The sequence below is a fragment of the Bacillus rossius genome, chromosome 5 (genome assembly GCF_032445375.1).
Source record: "Bacillus rossius redtenbacheri isolate Brsri chromosome 5, Brsri_v3, whole genome shotgun sequence".
NCBI classification, from domain to species: domain Eukaryota; kingdom Metazoa; phylum Arthropoda; class Insecta; order Phasmatodea; family Bacillidae; genus Bacillus; species Bacillus rossius.
In genome coordinates this window covers 66,811,970-66,836,470 of record NC_086333.1, presented here as the reverse complement: position 1 = coordinate 66,836,470, position 24,501 = coordinate 66,811,970, and the positions used below count along the sequence as shown (strand labels likewise).

Below are 24,501 nucleotides of genomic sequence, written 5' to 3'. Positions count from 1 at the left end.
ATGTGGAAATAAGAAAGAAATCTTCTTTTATCTTCAACTGAACATGGAAAAAGTTTCTAGGCTTTTTCATTATATTATAAAAATGTATAAAAGAACTCTTTCAATCACCACTGAACCTGACATTTGTACACTTTATGTTGTGCTTTGAGGTAAATTTATTACAACAGTAATGCCACACAGTGAGGTTAGAACTTGGATAAAGTAAATGTCCATGTTGATTGATGAAGTTGGTGCAAAAACTGGAATGTGAAAAGAGAATCTGGATTGTTAAAGGTGGCATAATGGTGGCTCTCAAGAAATTAGAACGTCTACTGTAGATCTGTAGGTATGCATACTTTTCATTGTGTACGCAGAGTGAATACATATACTTTGAATACTTTTATCATAGATATGGCGTGAAAAGGGTGTACAACAAACTAATGACATAACAGTAAAACAAGAGGTTTTTGAAAGGCTGCTTTTCAGCAGTTCTTGTGGAAATGTTAAATGTTGTATTCCAAATTGTTCAATAAAGTTTAATTTTTCTGCCTTATTTTTACACACATTTTACTACCAGACAGGTGGCACCATTTGTGGACTTCTCACACATACATGCTCTATTTACAAACCAGTTATTAGTCCAAGCTAACTCAGCCAAAACTGTTTGCTCAGGAATTATATGACACATGTGTCATGTGAAACCACAGTAGCAACACTTCTAACTTCTATATTAACTGCACCAACTTCAGCATCAAGTGTGCTGTGAAAGTGGAAAAAAGGGGACTGCCCTAGCTGTTCATTTTGGCGCAACCGTGGCATAGTGGTCCTTTTTGCAACTTGACTTCATAGTGCTTGTGCAGCAAGCATACTTGTGTGTAACTGTAACAGAAGATAAGTTACACATCCAGATGGAACATTTTATGAATACCCTTTGACTACTAATTATATCTTTGGCTGCAAGAAGAGGAACATTAATAGAATGCTTGATCAAAAATATAAATATGAAAAGATTAAAAAACTAGACACACTTGCTTGTGTTTTATTAATAGGATAACATAAATGAAAACTACCCTGGAGCTAGCAAGAGAGTTAAGCACTGAAAAATGACTTGACAGGTGAAACGATGTAGCCAAAATTACTACGTATCTACACACAGCTGTGATTAATTATGGCTACAGGCTAAGTAAATTCTGGTTTTCCTGTTTTAACTTAAAATTAGATGCTGTTGAAGGAATTGTCCACATGCATGCAACGCCCGGATTGGCTGGTTATGCAAACTGTTTGAAAGAAGACTAGGCATCCTTAGTCATTATCCATAAAGGTAATGTGTGATGTTAGCATGATTATCACACTAAAAATTTTGTTATGTTTTCACTTGGGAATAGCATCAAGCAAATGGCTGCAATGAAATTGCGAAATAATGAGAGAAAATTATTTAAGCAAGAGTCACTCTTTACTTTAATGTGGTTTCCACACAACTTTTTCATGCTACCTAATTTTTTAATAATTGCAATATTTTTTTTAAAACGTAAGGACATTGTGTGTCAATTCAAATTTCCCTCAAGTAAATAAATAGGCCATTAAATAAGGTCTTCCGCTTAACCAAACTGTTGATGTACATGTTACTGACACCAGCAATATGGTTTAGAAGAACTGAATTTTATATTGCCAACCCTACAACCCTTTAACCCTTTTTTTCTTTTTAGATAACACAATCACAGTAAACTGTAATAGTTTATTTTGATTTAAATTTAATACTTTTACCTCTTTGCAACTAATTTTTTACTAAGATTTTCAGTTAATGTAACAAACTATCAAATTATTTTCAGACACAGTTCGTAAGCTATTGTAAGGTGAAATCTTTTAAACAATAAAAAAAAAAAACTTTTGTATTTATATTTTACATTTCCCATTGTTAGTGTTAAAAAAAAACTTTTTCCTGTCCAGTATCCACAGGTTGAAATAGTAACTTTTATAAAGGTGGTGATGTCCATTTGTGTATGTTAAACCTAGGTAACATGAAATGTTTGGAATTTATCTTCCTTCCTTTGAAGCGGTTGTACGTGACACCACCAAACCAAGAAATACGTCACTGAGAATTAGGTGTAAATCGCACCAACTTTGAGTGAGAAAAACTTTGTGATGGCCAGTCACTGGCTGCGATACGTTGTTTGCGTCAAAAGTGCAGTTCCGTTCCCACTCTTGATCTTACCTCTCTCCTGTAACCAACCCTGCTTACTGCATCACATCGAATACCTCGACCAACTCATTATGGTGAACAGACTTGTATTTAGTTCATTCAGAGACTGCAGAACAGGTTTTAAGAGGAAGTTGGAAGAGGGAGTGGTCTACCACCTTCGTGAAAATATAAAAATGATGGAAGAGGTGAATATTATACCCCGTACACACAAAATACCACTCGGCCTGTTCGCCAGATGGGACACATCTGCTCCTAGTGCATTCAATATCAATATGCTTCAAAATAAAGAACGACCTTCTTTCTAAGTACATCATTGTTGCACTTAAAAGGTATTTCCCCAAAACTCTGATAAGCGATTGATGGACAAATTCCTTTCTTATATTTTTTCCCCAAGGACTGCCTCCCCTCCCTCCCATACCCTCCTGAAGACAAGGGCCTCAGCTACTGTGAGACTGGGATGCAGTGAAGATAACTGCAGTTCCTCGTTTACTTGCCTGCGATCGACAAACTTTTGGTCCTTCTAATTAAAACATTGATGCCATTTACCCCTAATGTGCACTTTTCATCGTTCTGTCAGCTCTGTGTTACGTATAACCATTTTAAAGTAAGATAATTTCAATTTTTGGTTGTAGCTTTTATGAAACCTGACCTACACTCTTTCCAATCCATATGGAATATGAATTTCAAATCTACAGTTTTAGAGCCTACAAAAATAAAGCCAAGAAATCATAAAGAACATCATTTTACAACTCCTTTAGGGATGGAACTATGCAAAAGTATTTGCCACATGCTTATTTATTTTTATATAAGAAATGCATAATAAAATTGATTAGCCCTAGTAAAATAGTTTTTATGTGAATACTTGCTTTAGTAATCAAAATTTCCTTTTTTTCTCTCTTTTTTATTAGGGTTAGAATTTCATAATTGTTTGGATCCTAGTTTTTAAGTTGGTGCAAGTATTAACAAATGATAAGTCTTTAGTTCTCAGATGTACTCCATAGTGAAATTTTAATTTTTTTTTTTAGCAAAAATATACTTTTAAAAATCTTAATTTCATTATTTTAATAGTTAGGCAGAACCTAATTTGTTAAAAACTTTATTGTGCAGTTTTGAAGTATGTCACATGGTAGACAAAAATAATAAATCAGTTATGAAAATAATAAATTTAGTTGTCTTCATTTCAAGAAGTTATAACAACATTTAGGTAGGTTATGTCATGAAACAATTTTTTTTTGCAATGGAAAATAACAAACTAGTTAGTTTACTAGAGAGCAGATGGTTTCGAAGTAAACTCCATTTGTTACTCTTAAGAACTATCTAGGAAAAGATTATTTTGTTCCATACGTAATTGTACACATCTTTTACCATGGATGGCTACCAAGTCTTGTATACTGTGATTTCAAATCCCAGGAGTCAGTACCTTCATTGTATAAACGTGGTCCTTTTATGAGCACCATGAATAAATTAACTGATGCATATAGAGTAGACCAGGGGATTGGCCTGTCTCGCCCAATCCATTAATCTACATTTTATTGAGTTTGCACTTGCGAGCCTGGATGCCGTTACGTCAACTTGCAGGAAGGATACTTGTTATATATTTCCCAGCTGGCAGGCCTTAAAAGTTGGATTGTCTAGGTGATTGGTAGCATGCACAGTTGTTTCTCGAAAGGAAAAAAAAAAAAGCCCAATATTCTTGGAGAGAGCATCCCAGCTGATTATCTTAGGACTGTCTAATTGTGCTTCACCAGGCACGTAGCTTTGGGCAAGGGGGGAGGGGAAGTCTGTGGAGTCCAGACCCTTCCTTTCCAAGATTAAAATATTAAAAAAAAAAGCAATAAGAAAATTATAGCATATTAGCTACTTGTAGATTATTTTATAAGGTTTATTGTATTACTTAGTGGGCTACAATAATGTATTTCCTCCCCATTATAGCCCGACATGCCTCGTACACAGAACCAACAGTAATTATGTTTCCAAGTACATATTTAATGTCAGTTTGCACACATTTTACTGTTAGTGCGTATTTCATACATTGACATGTGTTTTTTCATGTATTTAATAGCTTAAGTATATTTGTTTAATAACTTGTTTTAAAGAAATCATAAAATTTTCTTAAGAACAAAGCATTAAAACCAAATAAAAAACCAAAATATGAAATGTTTAGTTTCTTTAAAGCAAAATCATTACTTAAATTTGTAGTTCAAAAGGTTAAGAGTTCTAAAAGTTTGCTATTCCGTGAGATTTTGTTTAAGTGTGACAGTAAATTTTCTTTTGAAATTCAGTTATAAAGAATAATTATTTAAAAAAATGATATAATGGTTGTACTAGATCCCCTCCACAAAATCCTGGCTACGATCTTGGCTCCATAATAACATGTTTTTTTTTCTTATTCCCATATGCGACTCAGTGTCAACCACCATGCTTAATGGAGTTTTGTCGTTTGGTGTGCACTATTTGCAATTTGTAGGCATACTGTTTCCATCTTTCACAGAACAATTGATGCGAGCAACGAATAGGACCCGTTTGTAAGTTGTCTGATTCTTGGTACTCATATTGGTATGTGTTTTCTGATTGCAAAAGCCTGTTTCACGATATCACGCATTTTAACTATGTTATGACTTTTTTAAAGGGGGGAAATAATTTGTGGATACGCGTTCTTTGCAAGTTGGATGTTTTGTGCCCACGATGCTGTGCATTGTCAGGTGGTGTTTTAAAGAAATAAACATGGATGTCAGGTTGTTATAAAAGTGCAATGCATGAAGGAGACAGCTCAGCACTTTAGAATTGAACCATAACACTTGCTTGGTAGATAGACTCGCTTGAATGAACAGTTGGGAGACGACTGCGAAAAATGGAACTGGGAACCTTCAATGAAGTCTATGATGAGAACATGCTAGACTTGGTGTGCTGTGTTATGACGAGATCTCGCTGCAGGTGTGTCGTAACAGCTGACAGAACAATATAAAAATTATTGACCAATCAAATTGATGGGTCCAAATTTCGTACAGAGGTCTCAGATATCAAAATAGATAGTTCACTAATATTTATAATTTCAGAATTTGAGTTTTTTTCTTTAATAGCCAAAAGCTTTCACTGATCTCCAAAACTTAGACCACTAAATATAGATGACATAGTCTTTTAGATAACAGGGACCGACAACACCTTTACTCGTTCACTTTATTACTGGGCGATCACAGTCGACTTTGAAGACAGCTCTCTCACTGAGATTTGAGCATGTGGCAATTGAAATACATTATAAAATAAAAAAAGAACATTCTGGGTTGTGTTGTACTTCCAGCTACTTGTAGAAAATCAAGTACAGTTTTCCTTGGACTGAACTACCAGAGAATGAATACGATTCAGTGCCACAGACCTTGTTGCTGTCAACAAGTTGAAGACTGCTTGAATACGTACGGCCTGATGAACACTTGCAGAAAATTTGCAGAAAACAGCACGTGGTCACAAAAAGCAATCCAAAAACTTAACACTGAAATTTAAAGGGTTATGACTGTCTCTAGAATACTTCGTGCACAAAAAATGTGCAACTACACACTGTGCACACACAAAAACAGCAGACACAAATCACGCTCAAACAAAAAACTAGGTAGGCAACTTAACATCCATGGCCCATGTAAGGGAAACTAGATGATGTAAGGTGGGTAATTCCCACACAGTTGTAATTGAGTAGGGAATAATCAACCTATTACATAACATGGCAGTCTGCAAATTAAACATGGATTCATTCGTCAGACCCCTTAAAAAGCTTAGGCACGATGGTGATATTGTCAGTAATTGGCTGCAGGATAAGAAGAAATTCAAGTACTACCATGAAGCAGTAGGTGGAGAGGGTTTGCCGTCATCCCGAAAAATAGCAGTGTTGATAATGACATAATGAGTCATGATTCGGAGGACATTAAATAAAAATTTTTAATTTTGTTGCGGAAGAACAGCGAGAACTAGAAACAGTGCTGAGCAAATTTTATGCTTATTTTTTGCCCCGACGTAATATTACGTACGAGAGGCATTTCTTCTTTACATGCACACAACAGGGAGGCCAGAATTGAAGAAGAAATCAGAATACTGTAAGTTTGGCACACTGCGAGATGACCTTATAGAAGATTGCATTGTATGTGGTATAGCAGACAGTGCACTACGTCAGCGCTTACTAAAAGACCACGACTTAATATTAGTTCAGGCAACTGACTTGCAGAACAGCAGAAATCGCAGAAAAAACGTTTGGAAACATTTCAAAACAAAGCAGCGGCAGTGCAAGAGATAACCAACAAAAGTCTTCGTCCAGTGACAACCCAGCAGTGTGCGCAGGAGGACTCGGTCTGCAAACATGGAAACAAGGAGCAGTGGCGGTTTCAGTGTTATCAATACGGAAGAAAACACGAATGTCGGGCGTGTCCAGCACATGCTACAAGACTTGCAATGGCACTAACCACTTTGCCAAGATGTGTCGCTCTAAGAAGAAGACAATTAGAGAAGTGCGTGACATGTCCTCGAGTTCATCTTCCTCATCTGAAGACGTGATTGTTGCTGAAGTTAAGTGTGTTGAATGTGTTGATTCTGCCGAAACTCCAGCATGTAGTGAACAGGAAAAATTGTATGCTTATGTGGTCCCTGGTAATGTGAATAAGTCAGAATGGACAACCAAGGTTAAGGTAATGAATAATCAATTTGTTAAATTCAAGTTGGATACTGGAGCCCAGACTAACCTAATATGACGAAACATGTTTGAGAGGCTTAGAATCAGTCAAAAACAACTGTTGAGTTCAAATGTGTGGCTAGTTAACTATTTGGGGGAGAACATACCTTTTCTTGGCAAATGCTATCTGAAATGCTCATACAGTGGCAGAGTAAGGGGTACTAGAATTTCATGTAGTGGAGAAAGACAAGTCTTTGCCCATTGGGTCTTTCAGCTTGTTATGCTAGATCTGACAAGGAAATTAGATTAAGTTGCAGGTAAAGGATTGGATCCCAATCTTTCTGAGATAATCAGCTAGTACCCTAATTGTTTTACAGGAATAGGTAAGGTGCCTGACATTTATAAAATGTAACTGATGAAGGATGAAAAACTTGTTATTCATGCCCCTCGCGAGGTTCGGGCTATTCTCAGGGACCCTCTAAAGAAAGAGATAGGTTGGTCAAAGAAAAAAAAATTATTGTCAAAGTTACAAACCCCACTGAATGGGTTAATTCCCTTGTGATTGTACACAAGCATGATGATAGTATACAAATTTGTTTAGATCCTCAGGATTTCAATGAAGCGCTGATGAGAGAGCACTATCCTTTGCCGACACTGGAGCAAATCACTTCGCAGATGGCAGGTGCAAAGCATTTTAGTGTTCTGGATGCTTCACAGGGGTTATGGCAAATCAAATTGAATGAATACAGCCAGATTATTGCATGTTCAATAGTCCATGGGTAAGGTACAAATTTTTGTGTTTGCCATATGGTATGTGTTCTGTTTGAAGGGTTGCCAGGGGTGCAAACCTATGTTGATATCTGTTGGGACAGTTCCAAGAAGAGCACGATCAGAGATTGGTGGCAGTATTGAAGCGAGTTCAAGAAAGTTGTGTTAGATTTAATAAAAAGAAATGCAAAATACGTGTTAAGCAAGTTCACTACATGGGACATATTTTCACTGAAACTGGAATGAAACCTGATGGTGGCAAAATAATTTCTATACAAACCATGGATATTCCTTCTAACAAAAAGGAGGAAGTAAGGTTTTTGGGTGTTGTAACGTATTTGTCAAAGTTTATTCAAATCTGTCGCAGGTTACTGCTTCTCTATGGATATTATTGAAGAAAAATGTAGACTGGCACTGTGAGCATGAACAAGTGGCTGCATCCCAAAAGCTTAAGAATTTGTTATGTAGCAGTCCAATTCTTAAGTATTATGATGTGCATAAACTTCTCACTTTGTCGGTGGATGCTTCCCAAGTAGCGTATGCATCAAAGTCACTCAAATATACTGAATGACGATATGCCCAAATTGATAAAGAGATGTTGGCTATTGTTTTTGGGGTGGAGCACTTCTCTCAGTATACATACAACAAGCAAGTAAAGGTGGAAACAGACCATAAGCCCCTGGTTACTATCTTCAAGAAACACTTTATTGATTACCAAGCCCGGTTGCAAAGGATGAGACTGCAATGTTATACATTAAATGTAGTGTATAAACCAGGCTCACAGATGTATGTACCTGATACTTCGTCTCGAGCATGTACAACTCTCCACGGTCGAACAGAAAGTGACAATGAACCTGAAAAGGAGATAGAACTACAAGTATGTTCAGTTGTGAGGTCCTCCATGATCACGGACGCCAACTTGCTAAAATTACATAAATATACCAGTGAGGACTGTGAACTTAAGAATCTCAGTAAAATGCTTTCAGTAGGTTGACCTGTTAAAATTGAGCATTCGTCTCCAGACCTCAAACATTTCCGGACTTGCAGGGAGGATCTTTGTTGTGCATACGAACTGATACTCAAGGGCAACGTGATAGTAATTCCCACATGTATGAGACAAGAAATGCTGGGTTGTATACATGCTGCACATCAAGGCATGGAAAAGTGTATTCAGAGAGCACGTGGTTCTTTTTTCTGGCCAGGCATCACATCTGATATTGCAAAATTTGTAGCAAACTGTGAAGTGTATAACAAGTGTCAAAGGTCTAACTGTAGACAACTGCTGCCGCACCCAGTTCCTGATTGCCCGTGGCACAAGATAGGAGTTGATGTATTTTTCCTGAATGATAAGCCATGTTTACTTGTTGATTACAATTCCAAATGGGAAGAGCTAAAAAAGCTTAAAAACCAAACAAGTGCTTGTGTTATAAAACATATGAAAATTTTTTTGCAAGGTTAAGAATTCCTGTTGAGGTTACGTCAGATGGTGGCAATAATTTAACTTCTGGTGCTAGAGAAGGGAACTCTGTTCATAAGACCTCCTCACTACACTATCCCCTGTCAAATGGTATGTCTGAATGACATATCCAGAATGTTAAAAGAACATAGAAGAAAACTCTTCTGGATGGGAACTATGTGGATGTGGTTCTCCTGGAAATTCGCAATATACCTGTGCTGCGATTATATAAGTGTGAAATTGACGATGAGACTCTCAGTCTACCTCTGGCAGTGGTCCAGTGCGGATCGACTAGTTTTACATTTCTGATACATAAGATCAGTAACTGGCTATTCTTGAGAGTTCAATGGCATCTTTATCAAATTTAACGATTTACTCAATGGATTGTATACCATCAACAGCACAGATCCCGATGGCAACATTGCTGACAGTTCCAGAGATCCCAGTGGTGACAACGGCAGCGACGATGAGGCAGATTATGTTCGCAATGGTGTCAGCAGTTTAACATCTGCAGTGTCTTCAGCAGTAGAACAAGCTAAATGGGTATTCGCCAGCTCAATTGCTGATGGGATGCATGTTTAAAACATTTGTTCCAGTGGTGCCATCTTTGCTGGATCATGCTTCCAGACCATAATGAGGTTCTTGTGGCTCTTGTCAAGCAGAAGGAACAAAAAATTTATTATGAGACATGTGCTAGTAAAAAGGAAGAAAAACGGATGTTAAGGGGCAGTCTGAGTACAGACCTCTAAAGAATGGATTAGTTGAGTCGTTATTGTAAGACCACCCACTCTCATATGTAATCAAAATGCCTAAATGAAAAATCCTGGAACGTTCGGCAAGTGTACTTTGCCTAGACAATTTGCCAAACCTAGAATTGTGTGGGCATTGAGGATACTGGGCTGGAACATCATGAACGAAAAGAGCCAGTCAAGCAGGGTGGTAGCGTGTGTACACATTACGTGAGTGAAAGTGGAGGTTCTCTCTCTGATGGATTTCTTGGTTTTAAAGAGCAGGAGTGTAATGCAGTTGCACAGCTGGTTATGGCTGCACAGGTGATTATGTTAGTAGGGGTCCTGAGAAATACAGGGTGTGGTTAAGTCAGCAGCGGATACAACTGATCAACCAGCTAGTCGTGTACCTGGCTTAAAATCAAGGTTTGGGAGAACTCTGAAACCTTCCAAGTGGTATGCCGATGTTTACTTATAGTGCTTAAATTTGTAACGAGGGATAGTTTAGTGAATGTAACTGTATGTGTACTACTGTTTGTTGATAATGTGAGATGTGAAGGACACTTGAGCTGGTAGTATTATGAAACTGTATTGAGAATGATATGTACATTACTAAGAGTTGTATTGATGGTGGTGTTTTGAGTGCAGTGTACTTTAAGTTGGTTTTGTTTGTTGAAGAAGGGAGATGTAATGGAGTAGGGAATAAAAATCAACCTATTAAGTACATGTCATATTTATCAATATAACAGTCCACAGGTGACCTTATTTATAGCAATGAAAAGTGTTGACATAAAACAGTATTTCGAAAGTAAAGATACATCACAGACAGCTGGAAAGGGGAAGTTTTGGTAAATGCGTTGGCAACATGGATTGTAACCTTGAACCTTTGGCTTTTTTCTCTTATGGTCATATGTTATTTCTATGCTGGTATGGTTCAAGTAGCATGTGATTGTAATGGCTGTGTCAAGTCAGAATTCCGCCAGATGTTAAGTGCGTTCCCTCGTGTGTTTTCTTCATGCAAAAGGTAAGCGGAGCATTATCAGGGAGCATTTTCAGGGTTTCTACGGTCAGGGAAAACCTGGAAAACATTCCATGTACCCTGGAAAAGTCAGGGAAATAAAAACATATTTCTGGAATTACTATACATACTTTCTCCCATGATGTTAAAATAGACCTTTTTCAGTTTGTTTAAGGAAACATGTTTGTTTTCTCGTGTAATTTTTAACTCTGTCAAGTCATGACAAAAAAACTTCCACTATGATGTTGAGATCAAAACTCAAGTTGAAATGAGTCATTGACAACAGGTGGTAAATTCTATGATTGCGGGATACCATAGCTTGTACCCAGTCTGGACAAAGGCGGCAACTGTGTTGAAAAATAAGGCATTTACCAGTAAGTAATTTGTAATTGACTTTTTTCAGTTAAAAGTTTTTTAAATGACACGCCCTAGTACCAGCTTTTGTAACATCTATGGGGAGAGATGCAATCAACTCGCCAGCCAGCCGCTGCTTCCACAGCAAATTGACAACAGACATCTACTACTCAGGCCGGCTGGTCAGTAGACTGTCTCTACAAGGAATCCTAAGAAAAGAATATTCCAAAAATTTACCATTCTATATTTGTGCCATGATGAAGGTACGCAAGAACTATTCGAACGTGGCAGTGTGCCATGACGATTGGGGAGCAAACAAGCTGTGCTGGTGTGTCGCATGCTCGATAGAGTGAAGATGTGTATCATCTTCATGAAGGACTTTCGTAGCCATTATTTCAAGTGCTGTGCTGTGGTAACCGATTATTCACTTTTGGAATACTTTATTCAATTTTGTAAATCATACAAAAACAGCAATACAGATTCGGTTTTTAAATAATGTATGTATTTTTAAGTTTTGATATAGAAGTGCTATCATTTGTAATAACAGCAAAGATAAAACCAAACTTAAAATAATTTTATTAGGAAAATAATTTCTTTATGTACTTTTGATTACAATATTAGTTGCCTGATTCTCTCAAATATATATATATATATATTCTTTTAGTTCCAGTACACATGCTTTTGAAAAAGAAAATGTATCCGAGGTTCTTGATTTGTCTGCGATAAGTGTGTGGCACTGCAATAGTGTAGATATATTTTGTGCGTGATGTATAACAGAGAAACAGTATTAGGTATATTATATGTATGCTTAGTCTGACTATGGTAATTGAATGGTCAAATCACTAGTTTCCCACTTAAGCGAACCAGGTTTGATTCAGTGCTAGGTCAAACCCCATATTTTTGATAAGTGGATTATGTCTTGAATGGGGCACCAGACAAAAACTATTTTTATCTTTTTAAAATGAAATTAGACAAAACGTAATTTAACAGCCAGGCTGATTTCATGCTAGCAGCATGTTGCTACACTGAATTTTCGCAGCACGGCTCAAAGTAGCCGATTCAATCCTTTTACTTGAACGGTCATGAGTCCATCACATTTTATGTGCCTCTTTTGATCAGTTTGAGATCATTGAAAGATAACCACTGCATAAATTCTGCAAGCATAAAATAATTGTAAGAACATACTTCTACTGCATGGTTGTTACCCCATGTGGATTTTTACAGTTAAACACTGCATGTCTCGGCTGTGCCACAGGGAAAATTCCATGTGGCAAAAAAATTGCTTTTGTGAAATGAGCTTAATTTTAGAGGGGGCACAGTTTAAAAGATGTCCCTAAAATACCAGATGTAAGTAATGCTGTACGTAAAAATATAGCCAAAACATGATGGTAGGTTTGTTTAAGTAACATACCCTTCTGATAAGAATTTTTTACTGTTTGTGAGGCAAAAAAAAACTTGTTCGATATAGGATTGATAACAGTTCAAATTTTAGAGTTTTGGTTTAAAATTTTATCCTTCAGTTGCATATATAATTACTGATAAATATAAAAATGATCAAAAGTAGTATCACACAACCTTGTGAATCTCTAGCGTAGAGAAAACGTTTGTAACATAAATATGAGCGAATCTTTCTGTAGTCACCAGAGTGTGTAACATCTAACCTCGGTAACAGGCAAATTCATTTATTCTCTTGTTGCAAATATATTTATAATACAAAACTCAACACAAAATTAATTAAACAGTTAATACTGTTACGATTTACTGCGGGTTCGTAAAGGATAGCCCAATTAAAGATTTTTATCACACACAGTTTTATTTATTGCCACTATTTACATTACTAGCAAATAAACTAAAAATACCAATTAATCAATTGTACTTTAAAAATGTTGCTTCCTCCAGTCACTCGTTTCTCACAATCCACACGCCTCGCTGGGCCGTACCTCTGGCACAACTCTCGCCGCAGCGCCCCTCGTGGATCTCCGTCGCCACACTCCGCCGCTGCTGTCGCACTTTCCCTTCGCCGAGATCCCACTCGACGCCTCGCTCGAAACTTAGCCCGGAACTCCTCCGCGCCCACGACACTATCGCCCGGAACTGAACTCTTCACCCTGGAACCTTCGTCCAGGGACTTCGCCACTCAATCGCCCGGAAACTCCGCCGCGGGAAAACTCCAGACTTCACTCTGAACTCACTCACTCCCTGCCCTGTAACCTTCATCCAAGGACTTCACCACTCTGCCGCACCCACGGCACTATCGCCCCGGAAGCTCCGCTGCGGGAAGGCTCCCGCCTGAACTCTCTCTCTGAACTCTACTGACTCACTCCGGCCGGCGTCCTCGTGCATATATATAGGCCCCAGCACAATTCCAGAACTCACGAGAGCGGTCGGGGCCAGTCGCGTCATTCCGCACCGACACGAGGGCAGAAATCTCTCGAAACACGTGTCGGCGGCTTGCGTAACTCCGCAGCTGTCAGGTTTCAGATGTCAAACTAACAGTGCAGCGCGGGGAGCTGAGGGCTGGAGGGAGGGGAAGCGGCTACCCAGGTGCGCACTGCACATCTCATGTTACGGCGGCATGTGATGCAGCCCAGCTAGCTCTGCACCTGCACGTGACGTGCCTTTGCTCATGTTCGTAACAATACTATAAAGTTCCCCTTTGGCTTTGTGAACTTTGGTTCCCGCCATCTGCCACAGTAAGCAGCTTCGTGGTTACACATTTCCGTTCGATTCCTGAAATTACTTCTACCAAATGCTGTATACCTAGGGCTAAGATGTTGCACATAACATAATGTTAGTATTCCGACTAGTTGGGATGTTCTGTTTAGTACAAAAAAAACCATAGCATGTATAATACTTAGGTAATACAATATAAGTTGGCAGCTCCAATCAATAAGCAGAGAAAGATGCCCAAGGTTACACATGTGTTAAGAATTATTATTGTAACAGTATAGATGAACATTAATTGACTTGTGATTGCGACTTGTTGACTGACTTGTTGCGAAGTTGACTGTAGGCCACTCCTAAATAAAAATAAATTACTTAAACTATAAAAAAATGGTGGTAAGGCTGAACTTTAGGGGCCCGACTATCTGGGCACACACATGGTGTGCGGAATTTCAGAAGAAACTATGCTATTTAAAAACTGTTCAGATATCCTTTTGGTGTCCATTTACGAATAGCATTTAGAATGCGCTGGGGGTGGATGAGTAGTTCTGTTTCTGAATTTGGTTTTTAAACTGTAGTTTTATGAGAGTGAAAAGGGCTAAAAAAACATGTTTTCAAAATAATATTTAGGCATGAAATGTTCAGTGCAGATTCTTGAAAGCACTCAAGTTACTTGCAACTTTTACCTTCATTTCTAAACCATCTAACGTTACATTTCCCGCTCAAATTCTATAGTTGTCCTATGCACTGCAAGAAGACTGCGTGCCAGTTTAGAGCCTTGCGCTTAGAGGTGACACCGTGCTAGAATCACCAGCGAATATAGCACTTATCATGCCGCTCACTAACACAGATACACCCCTAATTAGGCACACCCCTTAAGAGGCCACTCCAGTGTTTCAGGGGCACTACGCAACCTGCGTTAAACTCATAACATTCAATGCTATTTTCATTTTGCTTATAACTTATTAACTAATATAGATTTCGAAATGATGCTTGCTTGATATGTAAGACAACGATGCTCTTATCAAAGCCCCTTTCTTCAAAAACGTGCATAAATTATGGTTTAAACCTAGACAATACACTTATGCATATTAGTAAAGATTAGTATAAAACCATAATTTATGCACGTTTTTGAAGAAAGGGGCTTTGATAAGAGTATCGTTGTCTTACATATCAAGCAAGCATCATTTCGAAATCTATATTAGTTAATAAGTTATAAGCAAAATTAAAATAGCATTGAATCTTATGAGGTTTACGCGGGTTGCGTAGTGCCCCTGAAACACTGGAGTGGCCTCTTAAAATTAAATGATTTAAAAATTATAAAATACGCTCTAACTTCCACTAAGGCCAATTTTTTATTCTTTTCAAATTTTGAAGTAATTAATTCTTTTCATGAAGTTAGAAAAACATTTCAAATTGTTTCTTACTGTAATTAAATCTAGCTTTTCTAAATCTTATGTAGGTATATACGTAAGTGTGTGTGTGTGTGTGTGTGTGTGTGTGTGTTTGTTATTTATATAAAACTACAGTGTTACTCAGAGCCTGATGAAATTTTGCACACTTAACCTTAAAAATGAAAGTAAAGTCACTGTCTACATCCATTAAAAAAACTGTCACCCTATTACACCCCTTTAAGCATGTTTTTGATACTCGATTAAATTATGCACTTTTGACATTCAAAATAATAGGATTATTACTGCCTACCTTTGAGTTTAAAAAACTACCCCCATCCCCCCCCTTACCCAATCCTTAACCTTTAATTCCAGGGCCCATTTCATTTTCTTCCCTGTGGCCATCAGTAGTCTACAGTTATATTTTTGTATTCAAATTATTCTGTAAAAAAAAAAAGAAAATGACTGTCTACCGGAGATTTACAAAAATAAACTACTATTAGTCTCCTAAATATAGCCTCTTCTCTCTGTGTAAAGCCCAGGCAATGCCAGGTACTTCAGCTAATCAAGTTACAAAAGCATTAATTGCATAATTTCAAACCAAATATTTTTTTTTTATTTGTAGGCAATAAATTTTAGCAATAATATTAATATATTAATCATATCTTCCTGACTGACTCCAGGGGTGTCAAGAGAATGCCTTACATGCATACCTTGACCTTTCCACCTTTTCCTTTTAAGGACAGAATCTTGTCTGTTTACACCACCACCTTCCTTGTGAGTGAATTTTATAATTTTGTATTATTGTTGGGTTTATTTAGTATTTTGTTAGAATTTCTCCCAGTAACTATATAATTTTAACCATGTTATCTATCATGTCTAATCTACCAGATTTTGTTGTGTGTTTTTTGAATTTCAGTAAGAGTATCAGGCTAAACTTCATACAGGCTTAGTGTCATGTAGTTCACACCCTCGCCTATCTGGGCACTCTTAGAGTGTGCAGGGCTTCAGAAGAAACCACGCAATTTGAAAACTGAGCGAGATGTCCGAGTGGAGGTGTCTGTTTACGAAAAACAATTAAGCATGCTGTGAGGGCAGATAGGTAGCTCTGTTTTCATATTTTGTTTTTAAACTGTATTTTTATGGGAGTGAAAAGAGTTAAAACGTGTGTTTTTCAGAATAATTTTTAGATATGAAACACCCGGTAAAGATTCTTGAAAGCACCCAAGGGTCACCGCTCAAATTTCATAGTTGTCGTACACACAGCGAGAAGACTGTGCGCCAGTTCAGAACCAATACCGCGCTAGAATCACCAGCGAGCGTCACACTTATCATCCCGCCTCACTAACAGATACACCCCTTACTAGGCGGGCCCCTTGTTGTTTTGAGCTTTTAGCATGAGTTATATTTTTAATATATTTTACGTGAATAAATTAACCTTAAGGGATATGTGACATATCACCTGAAGTGATATAGTTGACTAATATGGTTTGGGATGGTTTTTTCAACATTATTATTTCCTGTAATTTTATTAATACATATTGTAAATTCTTATTTATCAACCTGCTGATTGTTTTGCGTTTATGAGAGAATTTAACATGGCCAACTAATATTTTTATATTAAAGGTGTGTTAATATTGTTTCCCTCTTGTCAGGCATCCTTGATGATGCTTTGAAATTAGTATTTTATGATTTTCATTATTGATAAGCAATGTGAAAAATGATCTGTAGTACAAACAAAAGTTCTGGGACATTTTTTTCTTTAATTAACGTATGATTAAATTAGATCTTATTTAGCTGACGCCATTAATAAGATGTATAATAATAACTGCATAGACGTGTATAAAGGTTTAGAAAACTTTGTGTCAAACGTTTACTAATTCATTGATTTTTCAGCACTGCTGTATTCTTTTTTTCAGCTCTCCTGACAACATGATGTACTTATGTGGGGAAAAATTTCTTGCTGTCAATAATAATTGACTGAGTTCTTCTGATGGCTGCTGACTTAAGTTTCATTTTCTTTTCAGGATTCTTGGGAATCAGCCATTGGTCGAGGAAAGAACATGAGATAAAGGAAACCGTTCATCGTAACCCAAGAGAAAGGGACTCCTGCACAAGGTAAATTTCTTAAATAATGAGGTTCTTTTGTGTGAGAGCAGTGCAGGTGAGCTTCCTGGCAGAAGGATGTCATCTGAAGTGCTTGCAACGATGAATGTGTTGATCCCAACTCTTAGTGCTCGCTCGGGTCCACTGAGGCCGTTGTGACGTTAGTTCGCATTCGTGCCACTTAGGCTTGTGAGACATCCAGCGCAAGTGGGGCATTTCAATGCCACAATGAATCTATGAATATTCTAAGCGGTTGCAAGGGAAATATTTGACTCTGTGGTGTATGGAGTGTATATGTTATGGTGCAGGATCCACGGTGTGGATTGTGGATGTGGGTCAGTGACTGGCCGTCATTTTGAATTCTGTTGTTCTTGACCTCCATTGACCTTGCAAAGATGCATTTAAACTGAATGACAAAACTGAGTGAAATTTGATACCCAGATTACAAATTTACTTAAAAGCAAATATTATTTTTGGCCACCATCTGAGATTTAGATGATCTTGACCTTTGGCCTTGACCTTGACATCCCATGACCTTGGAATGTGACACCTCGACTGGATTATGATAATTTGAGTGAAATTTGACACCAATTACATATTTATGTAAAAACTAAAAAAAAATTGGCCACTCTTGGATTCTGGTGACCTTCACCTTAAGTGATCTTGAAGTGTGACACCTTGGCTGAAATGTGATACTTTTGAGTGAAATTTTATATCCAGATTTCATTTTTATATAAAAACTAAAAAAAATTTTTTTTGTTGCCATCTTGGATTCTAGATCTTCTACCATCTTGGTCTCACGTTCAAGACTTTGTTGTATAATCAACGGTATCCTGGGGGCTTTACACGTAATGGTATCCTTGTTGGGTGATGACCCTGCTGCCATGATGCCACTTTCACTGGTGATATCATGACCCTGAGGACGTTTGCCATTTCATGTTCACTGCTGCCGAGTGCACGTCCTATCTTACGCTAGCACGTTCCCTTTCCAAGTCACCCCAACCTCCTCCAAAGCCAGTAGGCATCAGTGGCCTTGGTTTAGTGCAGTGTTCCGTGTGCTCTTGCCATGTAAAATCCTTTATTAAGATAGTCATCTACAGTACTTTTCCCTCTTATCTCTCATTCTCTCTTTCTCTCTGGCAGGTGGAAGATGGCTGGGTTGGGATGATGGCAGTTGGCTGGCATCTAGGGTGCATTGGTGCTATTGGTTACACCGATTAGTGTAAGCAATAAAAAAAAATATAAATTATAACTAAAAAAATTAGTCAAACATAAAGTAAACAAAAACCTTATTAAGTTGCATAAAAAATTAACTAAAAATGTAGAAAAATGTAATTAACGTAAATTTCAATGGTGCTGTCCAAAAGTTATTAATTAATACATATTTGTATAGTGATTAAAAGAAAACCCTAATATGATAAATTCACAAAAAACAAAAAATAATGTCGCACACGCATTGCTGCCAGCCCTCAAGGTTGCCAACACTCTTTTTTGAACAGACACTAATGCTTTTGAACAGACACTAATGCATATGCACACACATGCATTGATCAACGCTCACAGAGACAACGCATCGGGCTTAAGACTGCTTTGCCAGCTATAATAAACTACTTTTTTTGCTTTAAAAAATGATATTATGGATGCAAGCTGTGAAAGCCAAGAAAAAAAAGTTTTAGTGATGACCACCATGCTGTTAGTCATGAAAAATTTTAATTGTGAATATTTGCCAGAATTTTTTTTTTTTAAATAGCAGAAAACAAGTACAACCATGTATTTAATGCCATAAATTTGTGGTACTTCGGTAGAAATTGTTGTAGACACAGTAACCTAACAAGGCGGATAAAGCCAATCCTTTAAGGAAGTAGTATCTTAAATTGAATTGGTCCATGCAAAAAGGGCTTCAGTCCATTTTTTCCGCAATTCCAGTTTGAATATGCAACATTACCTAAGAAGGTAGATACACATTTCTACGCCAAAAAGACTTCAGTCCAATGCACTGTTACCGTAGTAACAGACTGTTAATTTCACTGTTCCATGCAGCAAGGGCTTCAGTCCTGGACTGAAGCCCCTTTTGCATGGAATAAAGTTTGGGAATTTTTGTTGTAGCGGCGCACTATTGAAATATTCTGTGACATTATGTTTCCTAACCTGTTATTCAAAATGTTTATAACAAAAGAATGTTGAATATGCAGTTTGTTTGTTAAATGATGGTAAATTAGTAAGTTTTATACAAAGATATTGTTAAATAATGTCATCAGAAAGTGAAGGCACAGACAATGTAGAAGAAAGAGGTATAAAGAGGAAAAGTACACCATCTTCTTGGAAAAGAAATATAAGAAAAACTGCAAGATGTAAAGGGGAGGAATACCTAACCTCCAAAGGCAATTTGATTCCAGCCAGAACAACAGGACCTCCATGCAGGTAGGTCTATAACTACCAATGTTATCTAAAGCTTGTATTTGTTATATACATTACAATATTAGGCACTTACTTATGTATTTCTGATATCAAGAGAATTAGTTTTAGTAGGCCTAAATCTCTCAATGCACTATATATATTTCCTTTATTTTCCAACAATCACAAAAATATTTATCGTTTTGTTTTCAGATGTCAGAGAATGAAGTGTTTTGAGAAGATCTCAGATGATGAAGCTATTGATGTGCTAAGACGTTTGCATGATTTGCCTACAAAAAATCAACAAGACACATTTATTCAATCTCTGATTGATATACATGATGTTGATCGCCGTCGACCTCGGAAGAAAGAGGGGGCAAGAATTGTTGACAAAGTTTACAAATACTATGTTATTATAGGCCATGTAAAGAGAGAGGTATGTTACAAAGCTTTCTTATCATTGTTTGCTATTACTGATAAACGAGTGAAGAGGATTAGAAAACTTGCTTTATTGGGCAAAAGTCCCGTTGATGAAAGAGGGAAAACATCAAGTGCTAACACACTTCCACCTGAAGTTCGGGAAAAAATCAGAAACCACATTCTTAGCTTTCCAGTTAAATGCACAAAATACACTGGTAAAACAAAATCATATCTCGATGCCAGACTGTCTGTAAAGTCCATGTATAATCTATTCAAAGATAAAAATCCTGACATTAACTGCAGTTATCAGTTTTTCATTAAGTTTTTCAATGAAAACTTTTCTCTATCATTTGGCAGACCCCAGGTTGATTGCTGCTGTACTTGTGAGGAGTTAAAACTTAAAATTAAAAGCCCTCACATAAATGAAGCAGCCAAGAGGTGTGCGGCAGCGGAACTAATGATTCACAGAAGGAGGGCAAAGAAGTTTTATAATGAACTTAAAAAAGAACGAGACTGCAAAACTGAACCACACGTTCTGTCCATCTGTATGGATTATATGCAAAATATTCAATTGCCACGAATCCCAGTTCAAGAGACTTTCTATATGAGGCAGTTAACAGTCAATGTTTGCTGCATACATAACATAAAGGAACATAGTGCTATGTTATACCTTTATCATGAGGGTACTGCCAACAAAGGCCCAAATGAAGTGTGCTCACTTTTAACGGATTATTTGAACACGGTTCCTCCAGAAATTAAGGAGATAAGGATTTTCTCTGACAACTGTTCTGGCCAAAACAAAAACCACTCACTGGCACGTTTGTTATTGGCTTTAACACAAACTGGTCGATTTAATAAAATAGAACAGTTCTTCCCCATCAGGGGTCATTCGTTTCTCCCCTGTGACCGAGATTTTTCAATGATTAAAAGACAGCTGAGGAAACATGACCGTTTATATTCCTTAAGAGAAATCACTGAATTAGTAATCAAGAGCAGTAATAATAATTTTATGGTGACACATGTGAAATCGGAACACATATTCGATTACAAAAATTGGTGGCCTCAATATTACAAAAAGTCTGTCGTTTCAGAAGAAACGCGCCCGAGATCAGTTCCGAAAGATGATAAAAAACAGTTTGGCATAAGTTCCTTCATGCATTTTTCTTTTAGTCAAGAAATGCCTGGAACAATTGTTGCACGAAAATTTATCAATGGTATGGTACTACATACTTTTTGTTTGCGGCAAGCAATGACGAACCCCGAATTTCCACCATGCATTGCTTATCCAGAAGGGAAGGTCCCCATTAAAAAAAAAGAAACTAGATGACATACGAAAACTTCTGCCCTATATTCCCGAGGAGCATAAACAATTTTACATTGATATTTCTAACTGGCCAACAGCTGAAAACATTGATTTGGAAGTACAAGATGATTAACTGGAGAACATTGATTTGTAGGTACAAGATGATTAACTGGAGAACATTGATTTGTAGGTACAAGATGATTAACTAACTGTATATAATTTAATTTTTGACACACTGTACATGAGTAAATAAACTAATATGTAGTAAAATATAACATATTGTATCTTCTTTTCTACCATTTTGTTGGATAAGAAACAATTAAAATAATATATATACTAAAATAACAATAAAATATAAAAGAGTGTTTAATAAAATACTTTTCCATGCAAAAATGGCTTCAGTCCAACATATTTTATAATTTTTTTTCGACAAACTATATACAAGAACAGTAATATAGATAATTCATATGAGTGGTGAAATTGTTAGGTACCATATTAAAAAAAGGTGTTATTATATTATTAAAATCTTCTGGCGCAGACAGTTTTTTGTGTTTTTCTCAAAAACACTTATTTAGGACTAAAGACCTTTTTGCATGGATCGATTCAATTATTGTGCTTCTTTTGTTTCATTTTTTTGAACTTATTTAATGGTTTCTATGAACTGAAAAGGAATTTTTTTAATTTAAGTTCTAGCATGTATTGAAAGCATGAAATAATTTGGTGTACAGTTTTGTTTTAACCATTCACATGTCTTGAAACTTAAATTTTTAGTGTACCATTCATTTGATTATAAAAATTAGGTTTCGCAAAACCCTGAAAACTCAGATTTCCATGATTTAGAAAAAATATATTTTTTTTATTTAGGAATGATATACTAAAAATAAAGGTTTTTAAGTCAAGGCTACATACGAACGTTAATCCAAAACTATATACCATATGATTTCATGCTTTCAGTATATGCTAAAACCTTTTTAAGTTCATATATACCATTAAATAAGGACTCTTTTGTAGAAAAAACTTTTATAATCAATTAAATGTAGTTACATTATTAATTTATTTAAAATCATGTACAAAAACAAGCAATATTAGAAGCAAAATAATTTAGGACACTACCACCTTAAGGGCCCCATGTAATTGGGCACATATATGGTGTGTAGAGCTTCAGAAAAAAACCATGCGATTTGAAAATGCTCAAGATATCAGATTGGTGTCTGTTAACAAACATCATTCAAGAATACACTAAGGGCACCTGAGTAGTTCTGTTTCCTTATTTAGTTTTTAAACTGCATTTTTAGAAGACTGAAAATCGCTAAACCTAGTGTTTTCAGAATACATTTTAGCCATTAAAAACTCTTGTTAGAGATTTTTGAAAGCATTCAAAAAGCCTTACGTTAAACATTTATTTGAATTTCTCCACCATTTAATGTTATGGTCACTACTCCAATCTCGTAGTTGCATTACACAATAAGAGAAGACTGCGCATCAGTCCAAAGACTTGTGCTTGGAAGTGATACCGCGCTAAAAGCACCAGCGAGCATCGCACGTATCATTTCGTGTCACTCACACTGATTCATCCCTGACTAGGCAGGTCCTTAAGGAAGGACACGTTTGATGTCAACGTATCTGCTATTGAGTTATCAAGAGTGGGACAGGTGACAGAATGGGCGCGTGAGGCTAGATTTACCTGTCTAAACCCACCAGTCACCACTGACATCCACCATGTGCCACTTGCTTAGTTCCAGGATAGACCTTTTTATGTTTAAGAGAAGCCCGTATGGCCTCCTTCTAAAAGAAAATTAATTTTTACGTTATATTTTGTTCTACATGCATTTAATATAATATTTCAATTGTTATATTGTGAGGCGAGATTGTTTCTCGGCAGTGTGTAAACAAGGCGGACATGGCTATAGATGTTACAGTTGCGTGGCGCCAGCTTTCACGGAGAGCAGCCTCTACAGGGAGGCGGGAGTTGAACAGTTAGGCCCTTGTGTCCCACTGAGCACATAACCGCATCAGGGTGCAGTTGGTGCACGTGTTTGGGCTCATGCACACTCCCCTAGATTGGTACACACACACACGTAGCCGGGATAAGTAATAGGGAAGGCAAAGTTACTAGGTCGGAAATAGTACTCAAGAGTTCTTTTGGAAACAGGTGAGCTCTTTATTGAAACCAAGGTCACTAAGAAGTGCTGCTACACCCACATGTTCCACATTACACTTAACATGGCAGTTGCCTGCAGTCCAAAATTGATGTCGGCACACGACACACTATAGTCGGCCAGTTCATTGAACACTACCTGTCAGCGTGCCAGACTGTGCAAAATGAAAAATTTATGAAGAGTGGGGTATGTGGGGAGCTCAGGAAAAAAAAACAAATAACATTATGAATTAAACTATGGCCGTTAAAACCAGGTAGAGAACAAAAGATGCAGGAGCTTCTTGTGGCAGCGTCAGCCCTTGACAATGCTGGACTGGAGGCAAGGATGCTGGGAGTCACTTCCGTGCACATGGAGTGCAAAACATGCATAAGGCTATTGACTGCGGCAGTCCAGATACAGGCTGCACTTCGGAGCAGTGGTGTGCTGCGGACGAGACTGGGAACCAGGCTTCGACTTCTGTCTAGGGCAGTACAACGTCAATTGTAGCCATTGCTTTACAGTTGGTAGTGCTTTTTTCTCTAAAGCTGCATTATTTAACTTTATTTATATTGTAATTTACTTACTGCCAGCCATTCCGGTGTATTTACTTGTAATTTAAAATCACTTTCTCTTTAAGTTTGTTCGAATGCACGTTCCGTGTTGTTCGATTTTCCGTGCCAAAGCTTTTGCAATCTTCGTATCATTACCTTTGAGAAACGAGTTTAATAATGCAATGCATTGCCCATGATGGTTGTTAAAACTTGTACTGGTAAATTAAACCAACAGAAAGCTAAAATACAAAGGTGAAAATTTAAAAAATGTGGGTTGTGATCACCGTTGTGAACAGGCATACTAGTTATTGGTTTTGGGAGTATCTCATGGTCATTGTCAGTGTTAGACTGTAAGTTAAGCGGCTCATTTCACAAGGGTT

General features: G+C 37.2%; 2 protein-coding genes across 2 annotated transcripts in view; both read left to right on the top strand.

Moving 5' to 3' along the window:
• The window catches only part of LOC134531944 (vasodilator-stimulated phosphoprotein-like), a 49,427-nt gene extending 30,892 nt beyond the window's left edge, over positions 1–18,535 (top strand). The window contains exons 4-5 of the transcript XR_010075098.1: positions 17,237–17,327; positions 18,459–18,535. The gene's annotated coding sequence lies outside the window, so the exon portion shown is untranslated. The remainder of the gene's footprint in view (positions 1–17,236; positions 17,328–18,458) is intronic.
• Positions 18,536–18,718: 183 nt separating this feature from the next.
• Positions 18,719–22,025, top strand: LOC134531933 (uncharacterized). Its single transcript, XM_063367988.1, has 2 exons — positions 18,719–21,586; positions 21,623–22,025. The coding sequence occupies exon 1, from the start codon at positions 19,933–19,935 to the stop codon at positions 21,454–21,456; it is 1,524 nt and encodes a 507-aa protein (XP_063224058.1). The 5' UTR covers positions 18,719–19,932; the 3' UTR covers positions 21,457–21,586; positions 21,623–22,025.
• The last annotated feature ends 2,476 nt before the right edge of the window (positions 22,026–24,501 follow it).